Genomic DNA, 20,744 nt, shown 5'->3' with positions numbered 1-20,744 from the left:
CTTTGATGATACATGCACAATATCATTGCTCTGAATTACACAAAAAGAAGGTAATGTGAACATTCTTGTTGCCTCAGTCAATATTAATGCATTTGAGATAAATGGTTTAATGTTTCAGCACCAGTTCGAGAGGCATTCCGCTGACAGTCTGTATATAATTATGGATTGAACCACCTGCTAAAAGCAGCGTTACAAAACCTGACGTTTTGTAATGTTTGAAAACGTGACACCAAGTCGGCGCTAGAGGCACTTGAGGACAGAGTCTGACTGGAAGACGCTGCCTTACACCAACGGAGGAGCAACTCGTCTTTGTTAAACGACCAGTGCCTGTGCTATACAGAAGACAACGATGTCTGCCTCTCGCACAGTTATATGTTTACTGGGGAACGACCTGCGGCTTCACGACAACGAGGTAGGGCTGTCAATGCATGGGTCTACATGTAGCCATCATGAAATCAACGTCAAGAAACTCAGATTATCTTTAAAACGCTGAAACAAAACAACCGTTTAAGGTCGTGTACTTGCGTACAGCAGTTGTTTTGGTCCTCGAATTACGCTTCAGGTTTATTAACATCAAACAAGAGCATTTGCCTCTTATATCACGCTAATTTTGTGTGCTAAGAGCATCAAAAATCAAACTTCCTGTACAAGACCTTCACAATTAAAGCACAAGCGAATTAATGACAAAAATAACAGCACAAATTAGGGTCAAATATATACAAGACCCTCCCGTAATCTTCGATTAGTTATTTTACTTAAAGACTTCTAAGAATGTCACCACAAAGGTCAGCTCGTTGACTACATTGCATAATGAAGACATTTGACTTCCGGTTGCAGTGTACAAAATAAAAGCCGGAGTGTTGCAACTTCAACTTTGTCAGAAGAAAAATTCTGATTACTTGCTGTGTTTATAAAAAAAACCACCCATTAAATTCGAGGTTAATATTCCCAAGTCTTAAAAAAAAATATTTTGTTGACAATTCGTGTCTATTAAAAAAAAAAAAAAGTAAACTGGTTTGTTTTTTTCTCCTTGCCATTTTCATTGTTTTGAATGTTTCACGACCAAATGAACTCTTCTGTGTGTGCTGTTTTATGTCTGTTGTAGTTATATTTTAGGAGTTGAAATGATCATTTATGAACCCTGCTTTGTGCATTTTGCAGCTTTTCCATTGGGCTCAAAGAAATGCTGAGTACATAGTACCACTGTACTGCTTTGATCCACGGCATTATGTGGGAACATACAACTATAACCTGCCAAAGACTGGACCTTTCCGCCTTCGCTTCTTACTGGAGAGTGTCAGAGACCTCAGGAACACTTTGCTTAATAAGGGCAGGTAATGATAACTTTGTACACCAACTGGTCCTGCAGGATATGGCTTAACTGTATGTGTCTGCTGTGCCTACACCATGTTCAGCCCTTCAGCTCTCTATTCAAGGAGTATATGGATACTTAAGGTGTAAACGGGAACTTGTTATGTATTTTGTGTAACAGCAACCTGGTGGTGAGACAAGGTAAGCCAGAGGACGTGGTTGCTGACCTCATCAAGCAGCTAGGCTCCGTCAGTACTGTGGCCTTCCAAGAGGAGGTAATTTTATACATTCTTGTCATATTTTAGACACCACTGCATTAAAATGTTGACATGTGACTTGAACGCACATTTTGCTGTCATGCATTCACGCTTTAGGTAACCTCAGAGGAACTGAACGTAGAGAAAAAAGTGAAAGATGTGTGCACAGAAATGAAGGTCAAAGTTCACACCTGCTGGGGCTCTACACTGTACCACCGAGATGACCTGCCTTTTCCCCACACATCCAGGTAAGAAGGGATATGTCCAACCCTCAACAAAGCATCAAAGCATCTTGGAAAACTCATAACATTTCCTCTTTGTTTGTCAGGCTTCCTGATGTTTACACACAGTTCAGGAAGGCTGTGGAAACCCAGAGCCGTGTGAGGCCTTTGTTCCCAACACCTGAGCAGCTGAAGCCTCTCCCTCAAGGGCTGGAGGAGGGAGTTATTCCTACAGCTGAGGACTTAGAGCAGACAGGTGAGTAATCCAAAGAATCTTTTGGATCCCTTACATGAGGAATCTAATGGAAGCAGTCAAGAAAAACTTTAGTCATACAGAAAATCATTCATTCTGGGTTGATAAAGTGTTACTTCTTTTGTATATTTGTAGGTGTTTCCGTATCCTAGTTAATGCATGGAGATCGGACTATCCTACAGACACCCAATAAGGATAGGTTAATGTGTGGAGGGCTGTAAACTCAGCAATGCTGTTTCTAAAATCACCTGGAGTAAAGCCTATGAATGCAGTAGATTTAACACTGCACAAGTTATGCAGGAAAGCAATTGCTTTCTACTCACATGAAAGAGGGAGTATCAAGCTTTTCCATATTTTAAACATTTTAAACATCAAAATAGCAATGCTGTAGAACTCCCGGAGTCTGTCTGTAAACTGCTCAAAACAATCAGCTCTGACCTCAGGCCTCCAGAACGCTGGCCTATCAGAGGGAAGGGGGTCTGGAAAGTGGGGACCTTAAAAAGACAGCAACTAAAATTGACAATGATTACACAGATGCTGAAATAATCACCAGTGTGGCGAAAAGGGGATTTTTTTAGCTGTAAGTTGCAGTTAGCTATTACAGAGGTACCAGAAGGACAGAATAAACCCTGAAAAAAAACACCCTACCCTCTCTTTAAATAAAATAATAGAAAGAATGTCACAATCGGTTGAGCACACTGGTTAAACTGTTTGAGTATGAACCTTACACAAGACACAAATTTCTGAAAAGAGTAGATTTATCAGTAAAAAGAAAATGCAGGATGCCAATAGCTGAAGAAGTTAGTTATTTCTTATATCTTTATATTTTCACAACTATTAAAGCTGTAAAAATAACCGTGTTTTAGGAGTCGAATTGTAGATGAGGGGTTGGAAAATTATGCCTGAACTTTATCCATCTACTTTAAGATTCAATTTTATACTTTCCACCCAAAATATTTAAGTACATGTAAAAGTACATATTTTATAAGCTACTCTAAATAGTACAGGTATGATAAAAAATGCACCATTACAGTTGTTTGGGTAAAAAAAAATCAGCTACTTTCACCCTGCAGGAAGTTTATCTATAACTTTTATTTGGGTGTTTCATTTGTGCATAACTTTTCCATGCCTTGTTTTTCGTGTTTACTTTATGTTCTTATTTAATTGCCTCATTTGTAAAATGTCTTAACATGCTGTTAGAAAATGAGAGGCATAAAACACTAATTTTATGCAGAGCCTTTATTGAGCCAAACTACAGTGCTTGCATTTCAGAAGTCAAAAGGCAAACTGCTGAGCACACATTTCCTCATTAAGCGCCACAGAGCATGCAAGCACGCTGATTTCCACCTATATGATTAAGCTTTTATGACTCTATGTGTCTAAATGTGCATTAGGGAGCAGTTAATGTGTATGAAATGAGACTGATGCTGCTCTTGTTATTTTCTCATAGAGCCTGCGAATGATCCCCGCTCAGCATTCCCCTGCAGCGGCGGAGAGAGTCAGGCTCTGGCTAGACTCAAGCACTATTTCTGGGACACTGTAAGTTTAAAAAAATCCAGCACTTAAGTGAAGTGGGTGCTGTTTGCAAAATGGCATCAAGGTCATTCTGTGGTTGCAATAAATCCTGTTTATGTGTTTTTTTCCCTAGAATAAATTAGCAACCTACAAGGAGACTCGTAACGGCTTGATTGGTGTGGATTATTCCACTAAATTTGCACCCTGGTGAGTGTTATTGTATTATTTACCCTGCTGCTGAACGCCTGCTTGAGTTCAATGCTTCATGTTAGTAATTCATGCAAATGTTGCTCCACTTGCAAACCTGCAGGCTGGCAGGGGGTTGCATTTCACCCAGGTATATTTATCATCAGATCCAGCAGTATGAGAGGGAGAGAACAGCCAATCAAAGCACATACTGGTGAGTCTGGAGTCAGATAAATCTTTCTTGAAAAATCCAGTGTCCAATCCAAAGTTACTGCTGCATAATTTTTACAATTTATAAATTTGTTAGAAACACACAAGTGAACACAATTTACTTGTTATATGTGTGAACTGTGATGACTAGCAGTAAAAACTGTGTGTTCTTCCCGGTGCCCAAATCACTGCTTTACCTGTGCCCTTTTTGTAGTATCCACGTACTGGTTTACCTAAAGTGCCCCTTGTGGTGATTGTGTATGACAAAAAAAACTAACAAAAACAATAGAAGTGTCTCAAAATGTAAATGCACAGTCAAAACATTCTTTGTTCAGAATATGTTCCTGAATAATATATTTGGTGGTCCTTAATAATCCACTTCCTGGTGTCTTCAGGGTCATTTTTGAGCTTCTGTGGAGGGACTACTTTAAGTTTGTGGCTGTCAAATATGGAAACAGGCTCTTTCAAGTGAAAGGTAAGAAAGTGTCAGAGACTTTAACACTCACAGCACTTAATGAATGAAAACAAGCTCACTGTGGATTTTTTAACCCAAGGGCTTCAAGACAAATCAGTGCCATGGAAAACAGACATGAAGCTTTTCAATGCGTGGAAAGGTTTGCATCATTTGTTTCTCAATGTTCACAAGTTACTCTCTTTTAAAATCCGACTGGTGTCTTTAGAGTGTGGTGTATCGTTTGTGATCACAGAGGGAAGAACTGGAGTTCCCTTTGTGGACGCAAATATGAGAGAGCTGGCCATGACGGGCTTCATGTCCAACAGGGGGCGGCAAAATGTTGCAAGTTTCCTCACCAAAGACCTGGGCCTGGACTGGAGGATGGGAGCCGAGTGGTTTGAGTATCTCTTGGTGTGTATAGTTTGAGATAAGACACAGTTTGAAAGGAATGTCTTGTGTTTGTTTTCACCTCATACTCTGATCTAATTATTTTGCATTTTCCTCCAAAGATCGACCATGATGTCTGCAGCAACTATGGCAACTGGCTTTACAGCGCTGGTATAGGAAACGACCCAAGAGAGAACAGAAAGTTCAACATGATCAAGCAAGGCCTTGATTATGACAACAATGTATGTTTGAATATAAGCTGTCTCCTTCCTGTCTTTTCTGACATTGCACAACTGTCTCCCTTAAGTTTGTGATGCTGTCTCATGCTGGTGATGAAACTTGTGCACAATTTAACAAAACCTTCGTCACTGATTGAGTCAACTCTGCTTCAGGGCGACTACGTCCGGCGCTGGGTCCCTGAGCTGCAGGGCATCAGAGGAGCAGACGTGCACACGCCCTGGACCCTCAGCTCCGCTGCACTGTCACACGCACAAGTGTCCCTTGGTGAGACGTACCCCACCCCCATCGTAATTGCGCCCGAGTGGAGCAGACATGTGAACAAGAAGCCGGTGGGTGTTCTGGAAAAGGGGAAGTGGTTAGTGAGATTGTGCAATGGAGTTTTTTGACTTTTCATGCTTCATGAAAAATGCTTGCTTCTGAATCATTTCAAATTTAATGAATGTTAGTGAATGAATATTTATACCACAACAACTCAGGTCTTACTTTGTGACCACTTGAAGGAGTCCCTTAGCTGCTTGTCCCACATGATACCGCATGGTGCATGGATTTTTCTAAATACTTTTTCTCATACCTGATGATTAATTGAGACTTTTTCACTGTCAAAGCTAGTGCTGTTTTTCTGAAAATATTCAAACTAAAGATCTATTCTGTTTTTCTTTTTCAGAGCGGAGCAGGACCCTCACCTAGAGGAAAGAAAGGTCCTTCCCACACTCCAAAACAACATAAAGACAGAGGCATAGATTTCTACTTCTCACGAGGAAAAAACCTGTGATCTCTCTCAAAGTAAACAAACACTGACACTAACTCGTGCCTCAAAGTTGGAATCCCCAGTGATATAACCTTGGACTGTTCCTGTACAATCTGAGAGGCACACTGACATATTGACAGAGGGGATACATGTTTGTTCTAATGCTTAAAAACTTGAAGTAAACCTCTCTTTTTATTTCATCAGTTCATTGGAAAGATCCGCCTAATGAAACACCTTGTATGGTTTCATTTCTGTTTCCTGTTATGCTGCAGCAACACTGAAACCACAATGTGGTTTTAAGATTTTAGGACAAGTTACAATGACACCTCTGCGTATGATTTTTGGGACATTTTTCATGCATTTTCTTCTTATGTTTAAAAGAATATTCTTCTCATTACTTAAGTATTATTTTTGGGACGTTTCTATTTATGTATGTTGTGTATTTTGTAATAAAGGTTCATTTCTAAACTTTTTTGTGTACTTTTAAAAATGAGATTGCATATCTATGGAAGCCCATTTCCTCCATTTAAAAAAAAATAGAAAATAACTTTCACCAATAATAAATAAATGAATAAAAGAGGCAAGTGCCATTTTTTAGCTCCATTTTTTAATACAAATCCCCGTTTATGGGTTTGTGTGTAATATAACTTAGTGTCTCATAATTTCCACTAAGTATCTCATGACTTGGTAACTTTTTAGTTTTTATATTATCATTGTGGGCAAGTGTTATTTTTGCTATTATTTTTTATTTTATTGGGCAATTTCCAATTCTTTTTTGTCCTGGCATAACAAGGCCTCCATAGCCTACTTTACACAACACTGGAAAATCTTACTGGGTTCATTTTAAGTTTTTGAAGGAAGCGAGATTTAGAAAGAAGCTTCCTGGAGAAACGCCAAAGAAGCCAGCTGTGTAACCCTAACATTTTCTTCAAACACAATCATCGAATAAATAGTGAAAAAAACTTTTTTTTTTTTGTCCTCAATGCTTAAAAGGCTCTGACAGTCTGTGGTAATGGCTCATTCGAGTCAGTGGTATCTGTGAGCAGGCAGTCTCCTCCCCCGTGTGACGCAGTTCGCGTGGAGACCTGATGGCGTCACTTCCATGTTTCTTGTCAGGTAAACTAACTTCTTCAAACCACACTTTCTATCATTTCTCTTCTATGTTCCTGACTTTCAAACATGGAGTGCATCGTGAAAACAGACCTGCAGTCGGTCCCTCTCATCGCCCTGAACGTGAGTGTGAGGAATAAGCTGGGACTTTTCTTAAACCCCAAAAATACAGTAGCGGCGGACTGGATGGCTGTTGCGGAGGCCATGGGATACAGCTATCTGGAGATCCAGAACTTCGAAAGGACGAGAAGTCCTACAAAAACTATTCTGGACGACTGGCAGACGAAATCTAAATCAGATGCGACCGTTGGGAAGCTGTTGTCTATACTGACGGAGGTTGAGAGACTTGACATTGTTGAGGATCTCCGTTCTTTGATTGGTAAGTTGTACTCTGTTTCTATTTTACTTCCTTTTAATGCTAACTATATTAATCCACATAAAGCCTTGGGGGACTAATTGAATTGACAGAATTCTGGCTACAAAATAGTGTTGTCAGTAGGGGTAAAGATAATAATAAAAACGCGCTCCATATTTCACTTCCTATTTGACTGATTGCATCGACAACTCATGACTGTTAAATGAGGAAACGGCACTTCACCTCTTAGAGGCATATTTTATTCTGCATAAAATCAGATATAATGACAGTATATAACTGTAATACAACTTATCATCTTCATTAGGTCTGCTGGATTGTGATATTATCATGTATGCAAAGTTTCATATCACACTGCACAGTTTGATACTCTGCAGCTCCTACCCTTATCACTCAATCCACAATTTATCATCCATCCCATTGTATGTAAATTAACTTTTCCCTGTGTGATTGTTGTAATTTGAAACATTTTGCTTTGTTCCAGATGAAGATGTGAGAAAATATTTGGAGAGTCTGAGGAGGACGCCCGAGCCCCCGGTTCAGGTTCGTGAAGTCGACAGCTCTGACCCTCGGCCGTCACCAGATGGGCTTACTCTGGAGGATGAAGAAGGTAAGAATAATTAAATTTCTAAGCTTTTTCATAAATAACATGTATTGCTCAACGATACCTGACGAGAAAGGCATATCCTGTGTGAGTGAGTCAATGTAACCAATCAGAGAAAGGTGTTTAAGAAGGGTGGTAAAATGGAGTTGCTTTCCTCCTAATTCAAGATTCTTAAATTCTGATCTGAAATAATTGTAGTAAAATATGCAATTTAGAAAAAGTTTGAGGCCATTACCTCTTTTTATGTTTACTCTGATCTAAACCATTCTGATTATGTGACTTTTTGGTATGGTCACAATAACAGCAAGTATATTTGCTTAAAGCAAACCCATGGTTGCAGTGGTAGTGTTATTCTGTGCAGAGAGGCAAAAGGACAGGAAGGGCTCCAAATCAATCAATCAGTTCATCAGAAGCTCTTGCCTCACACATGCGTGCACTCCCGCTCACAGTTTTGCTGTTATATTTCTGTTTAACTATGCCTTACTTCTACCCCACTATATAGCTTCATGAGGCTGTGTACACTGTGTTAAATACAGGTGCTCCAGAGTTTTTCGACGCCTTCATATGCTACTGCAAGAGCGACTTCGAATTTGTCCACACGATGATCCAGGAGTTGGAACAGACGGAGTACAAGCTAAAGTTGTGTGTGTTTGATAGGGATGTTCTTCCAGGCTCCTGTGTCTGGACCATCACTAGTGAGCTCATCGAGAAGAGGTAAATTATGTACAAAGGTTAACCATGTTCCAAAGTTAATTTTCCTCATAACTGAACTGCTCCTATAATAAGATGAGATGTCTTCAAGATAAGAGTCATTTGCAACAAAAAAACAAACTATTTGGCATTGGCAGAGAAGATTTGGCAAACTTTTCAGGGGCGTGAACCACAAAGTCAGCTTAAATGTCCTCACTCTCCAAGATAATTTTTTAGTCTGCAGTCTGAGACTTGACGATGTGGATGAAAACAGAAAACAAATCCCCAAAAGTTTCTTATGGCATGTTTGTTTAAACTCGAGAAAGACATCTGAGAATAAGGATGGGAAAACACAGCAGCCCATCAGCCCCTTTTCTGAAAATCTCCCTGTTTTTTTGATCTAGCTGTTTGCAGCACTTCTCACAAGTATATTCTCTACTCTGTCTAGGTGTAAGAGGATGGTGGTGGTGATTTCTGACGAGTACCTTGACAGTGATGCCTGTGACTTCCAGACCAAGTTTGCTCTCAGCCTCTGTCCTGGTAATGACGAGCGTTTGTCAAAGATCTACCTGCTCTATAATAGCAGATGTGCACTCGCACCTCTATAAGCCTAACTTACACTTTTGTTCTTTTGCTGTTTCAGGGGCTAGAAATAAGCGGCTTATCCCAGTGGTGTACAAGCCGATGAAAAAGCAGTTCCCAAGCATTTTACGCTTCCTCACCATATGCGACTACACCAGGCCATGCACACAGACCTGGTTCTGGAAGCGGCTGGCTAGAGCACTTTCACTTCCATAATTGGGCACTGAACCCTGGACTGTATCTGACAGGTGCCTTTTATGTCTGTAAAGGAAATTTTTGAAAATTGCCAAATTTAAAAGTGCACATATGCAGTGTTGTTTATGGACCCCACCCTGCTGGTGTATCAATCTTTTTTGATGGATACATAAAATAATCCTTGCTGTGTCGCCTATGTCGTCCTGAACGAGGAACTCAAGATGTACAAGGAAACCAAATATCAGCAAAGTTCTCACTTAACATTCCAATTTGTATGTCCTTTTTAAATGTGATTCCTTGTATAAAAAAACAAAAACTCTTTATTGGAGGCTACTTATCTATAAATGCTGTATTCTTTTCCGAGCAGGCTACTTCCTTTTTCTGAGTCAACTTCAACAGGAAGATGAAGCTTAAGAGGAAGAGGAAGTGATATTTTCATCATGATACTTTCGCATGTATGATTTTACTGTCTGCTGCCACCTGTCTCACTTGTTTCATAATCACCATGATGCTTAATACCATAACTTTTCATGTGTTTTTTTTAAATAAATTTTTTTGTATCTTGTATTAATGATGTAAATATGATTTCCACGCTGTAAATGTTGATCTTTTATGTTCTTTATCTGTAGTACTATAAATAATCTTGTGTGATACATTTCTCCAGCATGTGTCGCCATTGTGCAATGCATCTCTCTTGATTTTACAATCAACACATTGTCATCCAATCAGAAAGCAGCGAATGTGACCCTGTCCAATCAGAGGGGAGGATGTTCCTGAAGCAACACGCCTCTTTTCAAACAGAAAGAGTAGTATTGTTTACCCCGAGTTCATCCTGTCAGGTACCCCCATCAGCTTATCATATGTGTAAACGTGTTTAATAAAAAATATTTAATTCAGGAGAGACAGTGATGGGTGTGTAATGTGATAATACGAGAAAAATGAAACAAAAACCTTATGTGCTGTATGAGAGGTACAGGAGCCTTTCTAGGACTAACCCGGGGGGGGAGGAGCCAAATAAAGGTCCGCCATTACTGGTGTGGCGGAACTAGATGCTTTGGAGCAGGTTTTTAGCCAAACGTTTATATCTCTACTCAACGGCTCAATTAGTAAAATTCTGAAACACAATTAAAGTTTTCCTGATATTACCAAACGCTTACGAAACTAATATTTTCTTACCAGTCGAGCTTCTGTCGCTGCCTCATAGGCTACGTCTCTTAGCTCAGTCTAATTAGCCACAAGTGCTAACACTAATTTCCCCTCCCCTGACTTCAAACGGATTCCGGTGCACAGCGCGGTCTTGCGTACCACATTCAATATGTCTGCCAGGAGGGTCCACATTTGCTCAGTAGGAATGCGGTAGGCGGGGCTGCTAGGCTAGTGTCAAACTTTGGGAATGACAGGAGTGCTGCAGGATTCGTAAAGAAGGGGAAGTGTCGCCCTTGTTGGTCCTGTTTGGATTACTTTGACTTCTTTCTACGTACAGCCATTGGATTTACCACCTTTCTAGTGATAGCACGGCCGCAGAAGACTCCTCAGCCATGTCGGAGGACCCAAGCTCCCAACCCTGGTCCATCAACAAAGATGATTATGAGCTGCACGAGGTGATTGGTATGTGATCCTTAGCTTGTTAGCTTAACCTATGTTTTCACCGACAGTGTACGACTTTCTGCCGTTAGCTCACCATCAAGGAGTATCACCATAGTTAAGATTAGTTGTGTAGCGTAGCAAGCAGGAGGTATCTTTCTTCTTAGCTAGGTTAAGTTCATCGCGTTTGGCAAGTTGACAATCCCAGTCGGGCGGTGTTGTGACTTAAAGTCGGTATAAGAGCGGTTTCCCCGTCTGCTGGGGCTGTGCTGAAGTCATAAACGAGCGTTAAAACGTTGCTGTCTACCCAGGCTCCGAATATTTTCTGGGTAAAACCTTTTTTCATTCAGGAGTTGGTAGCTCATGTTTACAGCTGGCTCAGTAACGTTTGAAATGAACTCACAAGTGAGGGCGATGTGTTGAATGAAATATTAACAGCTTTATATTCGTAGCAGCCAGAAAAAATCAGACTCAACAGAATTTACGTTTATATATGCAGGGGCGGATCCAGTGGGGCAGCATAGACTGATTGGCCACCCCACATGCCACCCCAAAATCCTTAGTTATGATTGGCTATCTGCCTTGTCGGGGGCGGTACTTGTGTAAAACTTTATTTGAGCTGTGCTGCAACAGGCTGGTAGTAGCTTTCTTAGCATTCCAGTGCAACTAAAATTTTTATGCATTTCACAAAAAAAAAAAAAAAACAGAATCATGGACAGACGGCATCTTCTTCTTCTAGTAAGCCCCATAATTCAAATTTTTTTTGAGGGGGGTTATGTTAACAGTAGGGAAACATGTCCCTGTACAACAAGATACTCCCTTTGCCATCCATTATGAATGCTGGGCAGTTAAGATCATTATAGATAAATGAAGGCAGAAAAATCAATACAAGCAATAAAAGATATGAATAATGTGTCAAAGATTTGAATAGCGTGACTGTGCTGTGGCAGTTTTTAAATGTTGTATACCTTAATGTACTAAATACATATGATACTTGAATGTCAGTGGTCAAAGTGGGTATGATTAGGATATAAGGAAAACATAGCATTATCATGGCTAATGCATAATATGAGGCCCCCAAGGTTAAAACCCACACTACTTGAAGTCATACCGAGTGTGTTAGTGTGTGACTGTGTATTCACACCCGTTTCCAATTAAAATTCACTTGATACATTGAACTTTTTCCAAAATACTCATGTTACCACTGCAGAGTCTGGAGATTATTCTTCATGGTCTGTCCTGTTAGGGTATTGTTTTGGGCAATTTACTGCCTGAATTAATCCAGTTATGTGAGCGCTTTGTGGAAAGGATTATTCAGTGTTATGGGCTTCTATACACCCCTCACAGAAAATAGTAAAAGTAATTTTTTAAAAATACATGAATAACTTTATCATTAATGTTGTGTTTACATAAATCTGGGTGAAGCATACTAATCAGAGTGAGTTTAAGTCTGCTCTAAAAGTGTTTTTTAAAAACATACAGATGACAAATGTTGCCTTTTAGGTACGTTTCTCTATCAAACCCTCCAACTTGACAGGAGTTATGTCACACCTTCTCTGATTCCTGGAGCATTTCTTACAGGTTTGTTTGCCTGAGGAGTGACAGCTTTCACAAGTGAAGTTCTGAAATGTGTCACCCCACAAAAAGCCGACCTCGTCCCACCTTTGACTGACTGTATCAGAAAAAAAAGATGAAAAAGCATGCATGTATCATAAAAGCAAAGTATTGTCCTCCTGAATCAGTCAGTTTTCTTAACCTAAGTTGTGTGAGCTTCCTCTACAGGGATTCAGTGTGTTTATAGAAGGTCCATTCTTCACGCCCTAAATTAACCTTGTTGAGCTTTTTCTTAGCAGACTGAACTTCTGTCAGTTTCTGCATCACTCAGTTTCTTGGAAAATTTGATCTGGGGCACCCCACAAGATACTTCCAGGCAATTTAGCATGTGCACACAGATAAAGACCCTCTTGTACGGCAAACCAGTTCTGTGGCATTTTCTTGTATGTAGTTGTGACACAGATTGTCAGCAGAGGTTTGGGGCTGGTGAAAGTATTTCAAGGTGGAACTACAGCCTAAAGTTAACTGTAAGAGATCATGAAAATAGTTTCAGTAATGAATTTTCTGTAAACTGGAATTAAAAAAAAAAATTCTAGTAACTGATTGAGTTGTGATAAAGGATTAAGAGAAATTAGTGGATCTAAAACACAATTTAACAGTTGTAATGAATAGTCTTCCTGTTGTCTTCGTGTTGACTCGGGATCACACTGAATTTGAGTCACTTCCTGTCACAGTTGTTCTCCGGTCACCATCCTGACATTTGCAGTCAGGAGTTCCCTTGACATGTTGCTCATTTCTGAATCACAGTGAAGAATGAATCTCACTCTGGACAAACTAAGGAGATAAAATCCTCTCTTGGCATCACCAGACCACCGGGGAAACGTCTGAGCCGTAGAGTCAGCAGTGTGGGTCGTGTTTGGAGGGAGTATTCTGAAAAATTGCACAATCATTCAGCCAGGGGGTGGGCTGTGCTGCTGTTTTGGAGTGTGTATTCAGGGAGGTGGGTGGGTAAACACGGATGCAGTTTCAGTTTCTGCAAATTATCAACTTATAACATTCCACTGTTCGTGTAAGAAGGTAAATATAAGTGTACATTTTTAATTTAGATCTTTATCTGACTGCTGTGGTAGGTAACACATTGAATGCCTTTCAATCCTTCCTTGCGCTGGTCTAACTACGTAAAGCTCCTCACTGATTACAAAGTCTGTTTTTATTTTATTTCCTCACAGTCTGTTTATTCTCAGATGCTACACTGACTTATGAAAAAACTTAAATGGATGAAAGAAGTTCTTTTTCTCTGGTTAAATCCAGGGCACAAATTGACATTAACCAGGGGTGGCCAACCTGTTGCTCGCGAGCCGCATGTGGCTCTCTGCCTTTTGGTGTGTGGCTCTTCGATCCATTCATATAAAAATATATGAGTCGTGGTGTGCCAATCAATCTAAACTATATAAATCTATATATGGATGCCAAAGTTGGGATTAGTTGGGATTGATACTTAAGTTTCAGTTTCTCTTCTCTAGTACAAATTTAAACACACAAACACAATAAACCTTGCTTTAAAAATTGGAAATCTATTGATTTCATTTTATGTCATTTTGTTTATGTGTGAGAGGAAGTGTGTTTGTAAGACCACATGTGTGACGTGGCTCTCTGTAGTACCATGGTCATTTTTGTGGCTCTTGGTTCTCTGACTGGTTGGCCACCCCTGACATAAGCTATGAACTACTTCCATGTATGTATGAAGCCAAAGCTAAAGAAAGTGCTCACAACCAAATACTCTGCTGCTTCTCTACCTAAAGAAATAGGGACCATTACAAAAGCTTGAAATTTTCAAGCTTTCACATTTTTGTACATAATAAAGGCACATTAAAAGTGTCATATCTACCTTGTTAATTGGACATGACGGCCAATGTGGCGATGTTTATGGACAATTGAAAATGCAGATGAAAGCCTTGGGCAGAAATGTGTCCATTTTCAGTTGATGTTTATATTTGCTTTAAATTAAAAGTGTAAAACTTGATGGCATATGCAGATCTGTTGGTTTTGGGTTAATTTCCCAACAATCTGAAAATTTAAAGCTTTTTAGACTGTGTTATGAAATAATAAAGCCTCGAGATGTATATCGTGTATTGCGATATAGCATAAAGATATGGAGATATTGGTTTTAGGCCATATCGTTTAGCCCTACTTCATGTGACATTTTCCCACATTTCCTACATGAATTTATTTTATAATTTAATTTTTTTCTTTTTTTATTTACCAAGGTCTGGCTTTAGTGCTGTATAACTGACACAAAGTGACTGGAGCCCCTCTGACAGCTCTTTTGCTAGCAGCAAAACACAACAACAACAACAAGAAAGTGGTACCAGGTACCAGTAAAACTAGTTTTAATTCTGTGAGATTCAGAACCAGAGTAATAACATTTAACTACAGCCTTCTCTCAAGTTCTGTAAAGTCTTTGAGATAGTTAACAACACTGAGGTCAAATGCATTGCCAGGCCATACTAGCATGAGATAAATCTACAGAAAAAGAAGCACTGAGTGCATTCCATTTGTACTCGGAACTGGGAAGTCATGAGTGGGAATTATGTAATATTCGAGTTTAAGCGTTCCAGTTGCCAAGTCAAAAAACTTGTCAGAACAGCAGTATTTCTGTATATAAACACCGAATAATACGTATGGCTAATTTATTGCAAAAAACACTAGTCAGAAATTCTAAAATAAACTGAGTATTACAGGAGCTTAACTACTGTTTAACCCTCAAGTTGGAATTCCTTACTGGGAATTTGGGGGTGGTGAAGATGCTCGGACTCTCCAGTCAGATTCCAACCTTGGGGGGGCGTTCCCATTCGGAACTCTGAAATTCCGACTTCTGAGTACAAATGGAACGCACCAATAGTGACTAGTTGATTAATCGTAGAACAGTTCCTAAAGACTATTGAATCAGTCAACCACCCATGTAAACTATGAAGTTAAAGCGCTAACTAGGAGTATCTACAAAGCATTGTTTTCAATAGCTTATGTTTTGTTTTTTTTTTGATTAATCCATATACTCATTGGTCAATATTGGCTCGATAATATTGGCCAGTAAATATCATTCAGCCACTTCAGTTTAAGTGTTTCTATAAAGTTGAAATTCGATCAGCTTTATTTCAGTCTTCAGCAGCTCTTGCGCCTTAACCTGCCTCTGACCCCTCGCTCTGGCTGAAACTGTTGGGGAGATACTGTATAATCCTTTCAAACACCCCAAAGGGATGTTTTCTGCGGCTCTTCTGCTCAGCTGGAAAGCTTGGTATTATAAGGATGGCCCTGAATACCCAGCATGCCCAGCAAAGCTCATTGTTTTTGCAACTTCCCCAGGGAAAGAGGACGTGTTATTATATGGATCACACCCACTCTATTCACCACCGCTGAGCATCAGATCATACTGGACAGAGCCCATGGCTTACTCTCTCATTCTGGATCAGACCCGTGGATCTTTTGTGTTGGCAAATCTGGACTGGAAACTTTCTGCTCCCAGTGTTTGTATCCAGCAGCAACCGTGTCTCCTCCCTGTTACATATCCTCTCCCACGGATCGTTTTTTACATTCAGGGCTGCGATTAGATCTGAAAACACCCTGAGGCTAGCTGTTCTTTAATTTGATTTCATGTCAAGTTTTTGGTAAAGACTGGAGAATATCCGGGGAACTTCCCTCAAAAAGCTACCAGGACTCTTTGTCATATGTGTGACATTTTACCACTGTAACTTTTGAAAAAGGTGAAATGTCAGCCAGGTATGCAGAGGAAATTTAATAAAAGATGAGTGACGTCAGGCACCAAACTGGCCTGGAGAGGGCAGGAAAGATGAACTGAGAGCAGTTGCTGAGCTACTTCAAGAGGAAGCTGAATCAGGCTAATCTGATAAAACATCAAACCTGTGGGCTCTGTGTAGTCTTTTGTTGTGACTGTCCTGTTTCCACCTTTACCAGGCCTTTCAGTTTTCTTGGCTCCATTTTTTTCGTTAGGTAAATATTGACAGATTATGCAACGTACTGTTTTGTTTGGAGCCTAGATGATGGGATTAACAGCTCTTTAATGAAACCATAAGATTTAAATAGCCTCCTGGTATTTTAATGGTCTTTGAGCCACTTTAATAATTTTAATTAAGTGTAATGCTGTAGCTTTATCTGTATCCTTTGTAAGCCAATTATTTCTCTGGTGCTATTCCTTTGTGTTTCCCCATAATGCGCATTTAATAGGCTTCTTAAAGAAGCTCCTGAATAGAAGGAATGCAAACAAATCACACTCAAAGGTCAAATACTAGAAGAACAAACAAATGTGTTGATGCCAACCCCTAGTTGTGTATTTAGGCTTAAACAGTTAGGTTCACGATGGGGGGAAAGCTGCAGTCTTGCATGTCTCATTCACTCACCACTTCATAGTATCACGCTTATGAGACTCCTCATGCCAAGCTTGAACCTGTTATGAGAAAACATGCTTACAGAAAACACTGACTGCAGATACAAATATCATGATTGTTTTGGCAATGTTTCCCCCACTTTACTATCTGGAGTAGAGCACAACAGGTAGAGCTGTAAGAGTGTGTACATTCAGAATTAACGCATGGGAAGGGAATAAGTCAAGAGATGCCTTAACACAGATAACTGCCAAGAATCTGCAGCTGATGTTAAATAGAAATTGTATAGTGAGCAGGTGTTTATGGAAATTGGGATCCTGACATGGAGAGAAAGATGTCTTAGCCAGGGGGTTTTCTAATTTGAATAAACACCTGTTTATGATACACTTTATAGCTTGTTACCCAGGTACCAGCTGAGTAAGAATGTTGTAGAAATGATTTATTGATTTACAAATGAAAAATTTAGACTGCTTAAAGAAATTGTCCCTCTACTAGCAGGATAAATTCGCATTTAACCGAAAAATTTACCTCATGGTCAAGTTGAAACTTTAGCCTGCTCATTTCTTATCTATATCATTCAAACTGACCTTTTATTGATGATAATAATGCAAGGTGAAAGGGACTTCTCTGGGAAATGTTGACATCTACGTCTTCATTCAGCTCTCTTTCTCTTAGCTTTAAACCCTTAAACATCAGTGAGGCAATGGTAACGCAATTATTAAAACTGCCGCTGATGGAGTTTGCTCATGGCAATCGGTAGCTTAGCGATGCTCTCACCAAGTCAGCTGCTGTTGCCTGGATTGCAGGACAGCTCTACTTTTCCCCCTCAGAGATGATTGGGGCCCAGTAGCTTCTTATGCCATGAATTCACCAGAAGCATCTTTGGTCCAGCTCCTCTCTGTTGAAGACCAGCTCCATGTGGCAACTAGAGTAGGGATACTGAGGAGTACCCGCCCTTCCCTTCTCATTCATGTTGGGCTCTAAAACCACAAACCTGTTGACTCCTGTCCTGGCTCCGCTCATTATGACGGTTTGTCATTATAGTCAAGCTAAATACGATTTGATTTTGACACTCTTGGTTTTATTTTGAAAGTCACTGGGTGTTTTAGTTGGTTACCGTGCACAACTTCCTGTTCGGCATAGTTAGCTCTTTTTTTAATCGATATGTCACAGCTCCATCAAACAGCAAATTTAGGAAGCTTTGGTCCTGCTGGAGCAGGGACACAAGCAGGGACATAGTGGGACCGTGACAAAGCAAATCCAGTGTGAGTTTACATATTGACTTTCAGAAACCTTTCAGATCAGAGAATCCAATGTATTTATTCAGCAACTCGGGACATGATGTTTGAACTGGTGAATTTTTGGCATTTTGATATTGTCTTGCCCTCATATGGTCGATAAAAATGTTAGCAGACTGCAGGCAGTCTCGTCAGTGTGACGGCTGTTGAGCAATGTTGGCAATGCAATAAGACGGAATATTGGTTTCCAAGGTAAGATCAGTACTAGGGGTGCACCAATCACAATTTTCTGGCCAAACACCGATATTAAAAAACCTGACCTGCGGATACTGATTTGGGCCAATAGCAATTTTTTTGTTTGTTTGTTTTTTTTTTAACTGACAGCATCTATCTTCAATGTTCTGATCCTATTTTATTGGAAGTCATTGAAAAATACCCGTGAAACAATACAATCTATATGTTTACTTAACCAATCAAGTGTCATGAGTTTTAGGAATTAGAGCAAAAAGCAACAAAGGCCGGCTGTCAGACTGTGAGGTATATAAGATCATTTTCATATGTAAGGATGGGCCAATCACTGATCCCCCAGAATTAAGAAAATTGGCACTGATGTCTAATAAGTAAATGTCACACATTTATAATCCCATACAATAATTATACATTCAGTTGTCATTTTGCTTCGCAAAGTTAGAAATGTCTGATGTTGCCAAAACATAATTCTCAGTATTATCTGCATATTGAAAAAAAGAGAATTGAATTAACACTACATTCGAATCGGATCAGTATCAGTGATCAGTTTTTAACTTAAAGGCAAAAGTCAGAGCTCATATAAGCAAGAGCAAAATCACCTGAAGCAGAAATTAAATGGTGAAAAAAAATAAAGGAATAAAACATTGAAACAAAGGGAAATCAAAAGACCTAAATACTGAAAACCCAGAATCCTTCAGCCACATCAGTATGCTACATCTCCAGCTGTCACCAAGATCATCTTCATTTGATTTTGTCTAATGTAGTAACTTAATCATCAGATTGAATTTAGCCGCCGATGCTCCCATAAACTTTGAAGTTTTCTCGAAGGTTTATACTCGGAAAGAGCTGACTCACTTTGTGCTTTTGATCAGTTTATGGCTGAATTAATTTACAAAAGAGAGGAAAAAAACACCCCTGTTTGATATGCAGCCATTATATTTGTGCCAGACTGTTAAGCAGATGAGATGTTGGCCCTGGCACTTCTGCTGTGCTGGTTTTTAAGAGGGATGGGAGAGCTTTGTTGAGATGCAGAGGATAGTGGACGCTGATATGACTATGTGTTGGTTAATTCATCAAATCAGATGCTTCTGTGATGAGTGTTTATATCTAACGCTCCACAACTGGAGTCTGTTTGGGAATATGATGACATGGATCGTTCATATCCCCCCCTGTGTGCATTGCAGTGTCATTACTCAGTTTACAGGTTTGGTGAGAGCCTCAAAGGCTTCGTGAAGCTTTGAGTTTAATGCAAAATTGCAGAGGCATGACCAGTGTTGGCAGAAAAACCTTGCGCTAATCTTGGAAGTTGTGCTTTTTTGGTCTAAATAGCTTGTTAAACCCTGATGACCTTTGACCTTGCCTCATGCAAATCAAACAACATCCTCCCCTCACACACACACACACACACACACATACACACACTCTGCTGCTTGCTTGCCCAGGCAGCCACCCCTGACGACTGGCTGTTTGTTTGTGTGGAGGAATTTACACTCCGCAGTGGACAGGGCAACTGGCTCCCTGTGGTCCGGCCAGGGCTGAGCTCTGCCACCACTGGCCTGCCTCCAGAAGTTTGTTTGGTATATCTGCCGCTGGTGCTGGTGCTGGTGGTTTGACGGAGCAAGAGGATATATATTTTTATCCTGTGGAGGTCCTTTAAGTTCAGTGCATTGGTCAGAGATGAGGCAAACATCCTCAGAAGTTTTCATTTGATGGCACTTAAAATGTTTGCTTTGACGTTTGATGCTAAAAGTAACCTTTACTGTTTCCTCTCCTCAGGGTAGGGATGTTACTATACACTCAGCTCAAGATACAACATGATTTTTGAGTTGTGGTCACTTTACTATTTTTTCCCCTCAGTTTGTTACCTTACACAGAGTTAGCTCAAGCTGTAGAGACACTGATAAAACTGTTAAGTACAATGCTTTTTTTGGTCATGCTTATTTTCTGATGCAATTTTTTCTTACTTTTTTTTGTGAACAGATACATCTTCAGTTAAAAAACACACAAAAAGTGCTTAAGGAAAAATGCGAAGAATAAAAAGACATATTACGTGCTTATCATTGTTTTTTATTTCTAATTTTTTTGTTTAATCTAGAAGTGGTGAGCTCCCCAGTTCCGTGGTTCATGTTATAGTGTGTAGTGAAACGACCTTTAAGGGGAAAAAAATCTGGGGAAGCATTATGGACAAAGTCACTTATACTTTCTGCACAAGTCTCTTCTGAATCTCAATGGATAAGAGGGGAAAAAATAAATAAAATGGACAAATACCTTTGATAGAAAGTAGGGCTGCACGATTATCGCAATCGCAATCGCAATGTCAGCACATGCAATTATGTAATCGCAAAAGAGGTTATCGCAATCGCAATCGCAATGTCAGTACATG

At 39.8% G+C, this 20,744-nt stretch overlaps 3 protein-coding genes across 5 annotated transcripts in view; all 3 read left to right on the top strand.

Annotated features, from left to right (window-relative positions):
* Window positions 1-173: 173 nt before the first annotated feature.
* Window positions 174-6,216, top strand: cry-dash (cryptochrome DASH). The gene is made up of 14 exons (XM_074693036.1): window positions 174-412; window positions 1,162-1,334; window positions 1,493-1,586; window positions 1,686-1,816; window positions 1,897-2,045; window positions 3,493-3,581; window positions 3,691-3,764; window positions 3,868-3,957; window positions 4,349-4,428; window positions 4,508-4,567; window positions 4,661-4,818; window positions 4,917-5,036; window positions 5,187-5,363; window positions 5,699-6,216. The coding sequence occupies exons 1-14, from the start codon at window positions 350-352 to the stop codon at window positions 5,804-5,806; spliced, it is 1,566 nt and encodes a 521-aa protein (XP_074549137.1). The 5' UTR covers window positions 174-349; the 3' UTR covers window positions 5,807-6,216.
* A 595-nt stretch (window positions 6,217-6,811) lies between these two features.
* myd88 (MYD88 innate immune signal transduction adaptor) lies at window positions 6,812-10,258 on the top strand. Of its 2 annotated transcripts, XM_074693039.1 has the most exons (6): window positions 6,812-6,898; window positions 7,065-7,271; window positions 7,750-7,875; window positions 8,406-8,583; window positions 9,008-9,099; window positions 9,203-10,258. In XM_074693039.1, exons 1-6 carry the CDS (start codon window positions 6,871-6,873, stop codon window positions 9,355-9,357), a joined length of 786 nt encoding a protein of 261 aa, XP_074549140.1. In that variant the 5' UTR covers window positions 6,812-6,870; the 3' UTR covers window positions 9,358-10,258. The 2 variants fall into 2 exon arrangements, with proteins under 2 accessions (XP_074549140.1, XP_074549139.1); XM_074693038.1 differs by having other exon boundaries at window positions 6,818-7,271.
* A 415-nt stretch (window positions 10,259-10,673) lies between these two features.
* oxsr1b (oxidative stress responsive kinase 1b) overlaps window positions 10,674-20,744 on the top strand; it is a 57,891-nt gene continuing 47,820 nt past the window's right edge. Inside the window, exon 1 of one of the 2 annotated variants that reach the window (XM_074693034.1) lies at window positions 10,674-10,944. In XM_074693034.1, the coding sequence (XP_074549135.1) occupies window positions 10,875-10,944 (70 nt within the window). In that variant the 5' untranslated portion in view covers window positions 10,674-10,874. The remainder of the gene's footprint in view (window positions 10,945-20,744) is intronic. The other variant, XM_074693035.1, reaches the window with a different exon arrangement.

The sequence above is a fragment of the Halichoeres trimaculatus genome, unplaced genomic scaffold (assembly GCF_033239565.1).
Source record: "Halichoeres trimaculatus isolate MK-OKI-2021-1 unplaced genomic scaffold, fHalTri1.1 fHalTri1_scaffold_18, whole genome shotgun sequence".
Taxonomy (NCBI): Eukaryota; Metazoa; Chordata; class Actinopteri; order Labriformes; family Labridae; genus Halichoeres; species Halichoeres trimaculatus.
This window is presented reverse-complemented; position numbering and strand designations above follow the sequence as displayed.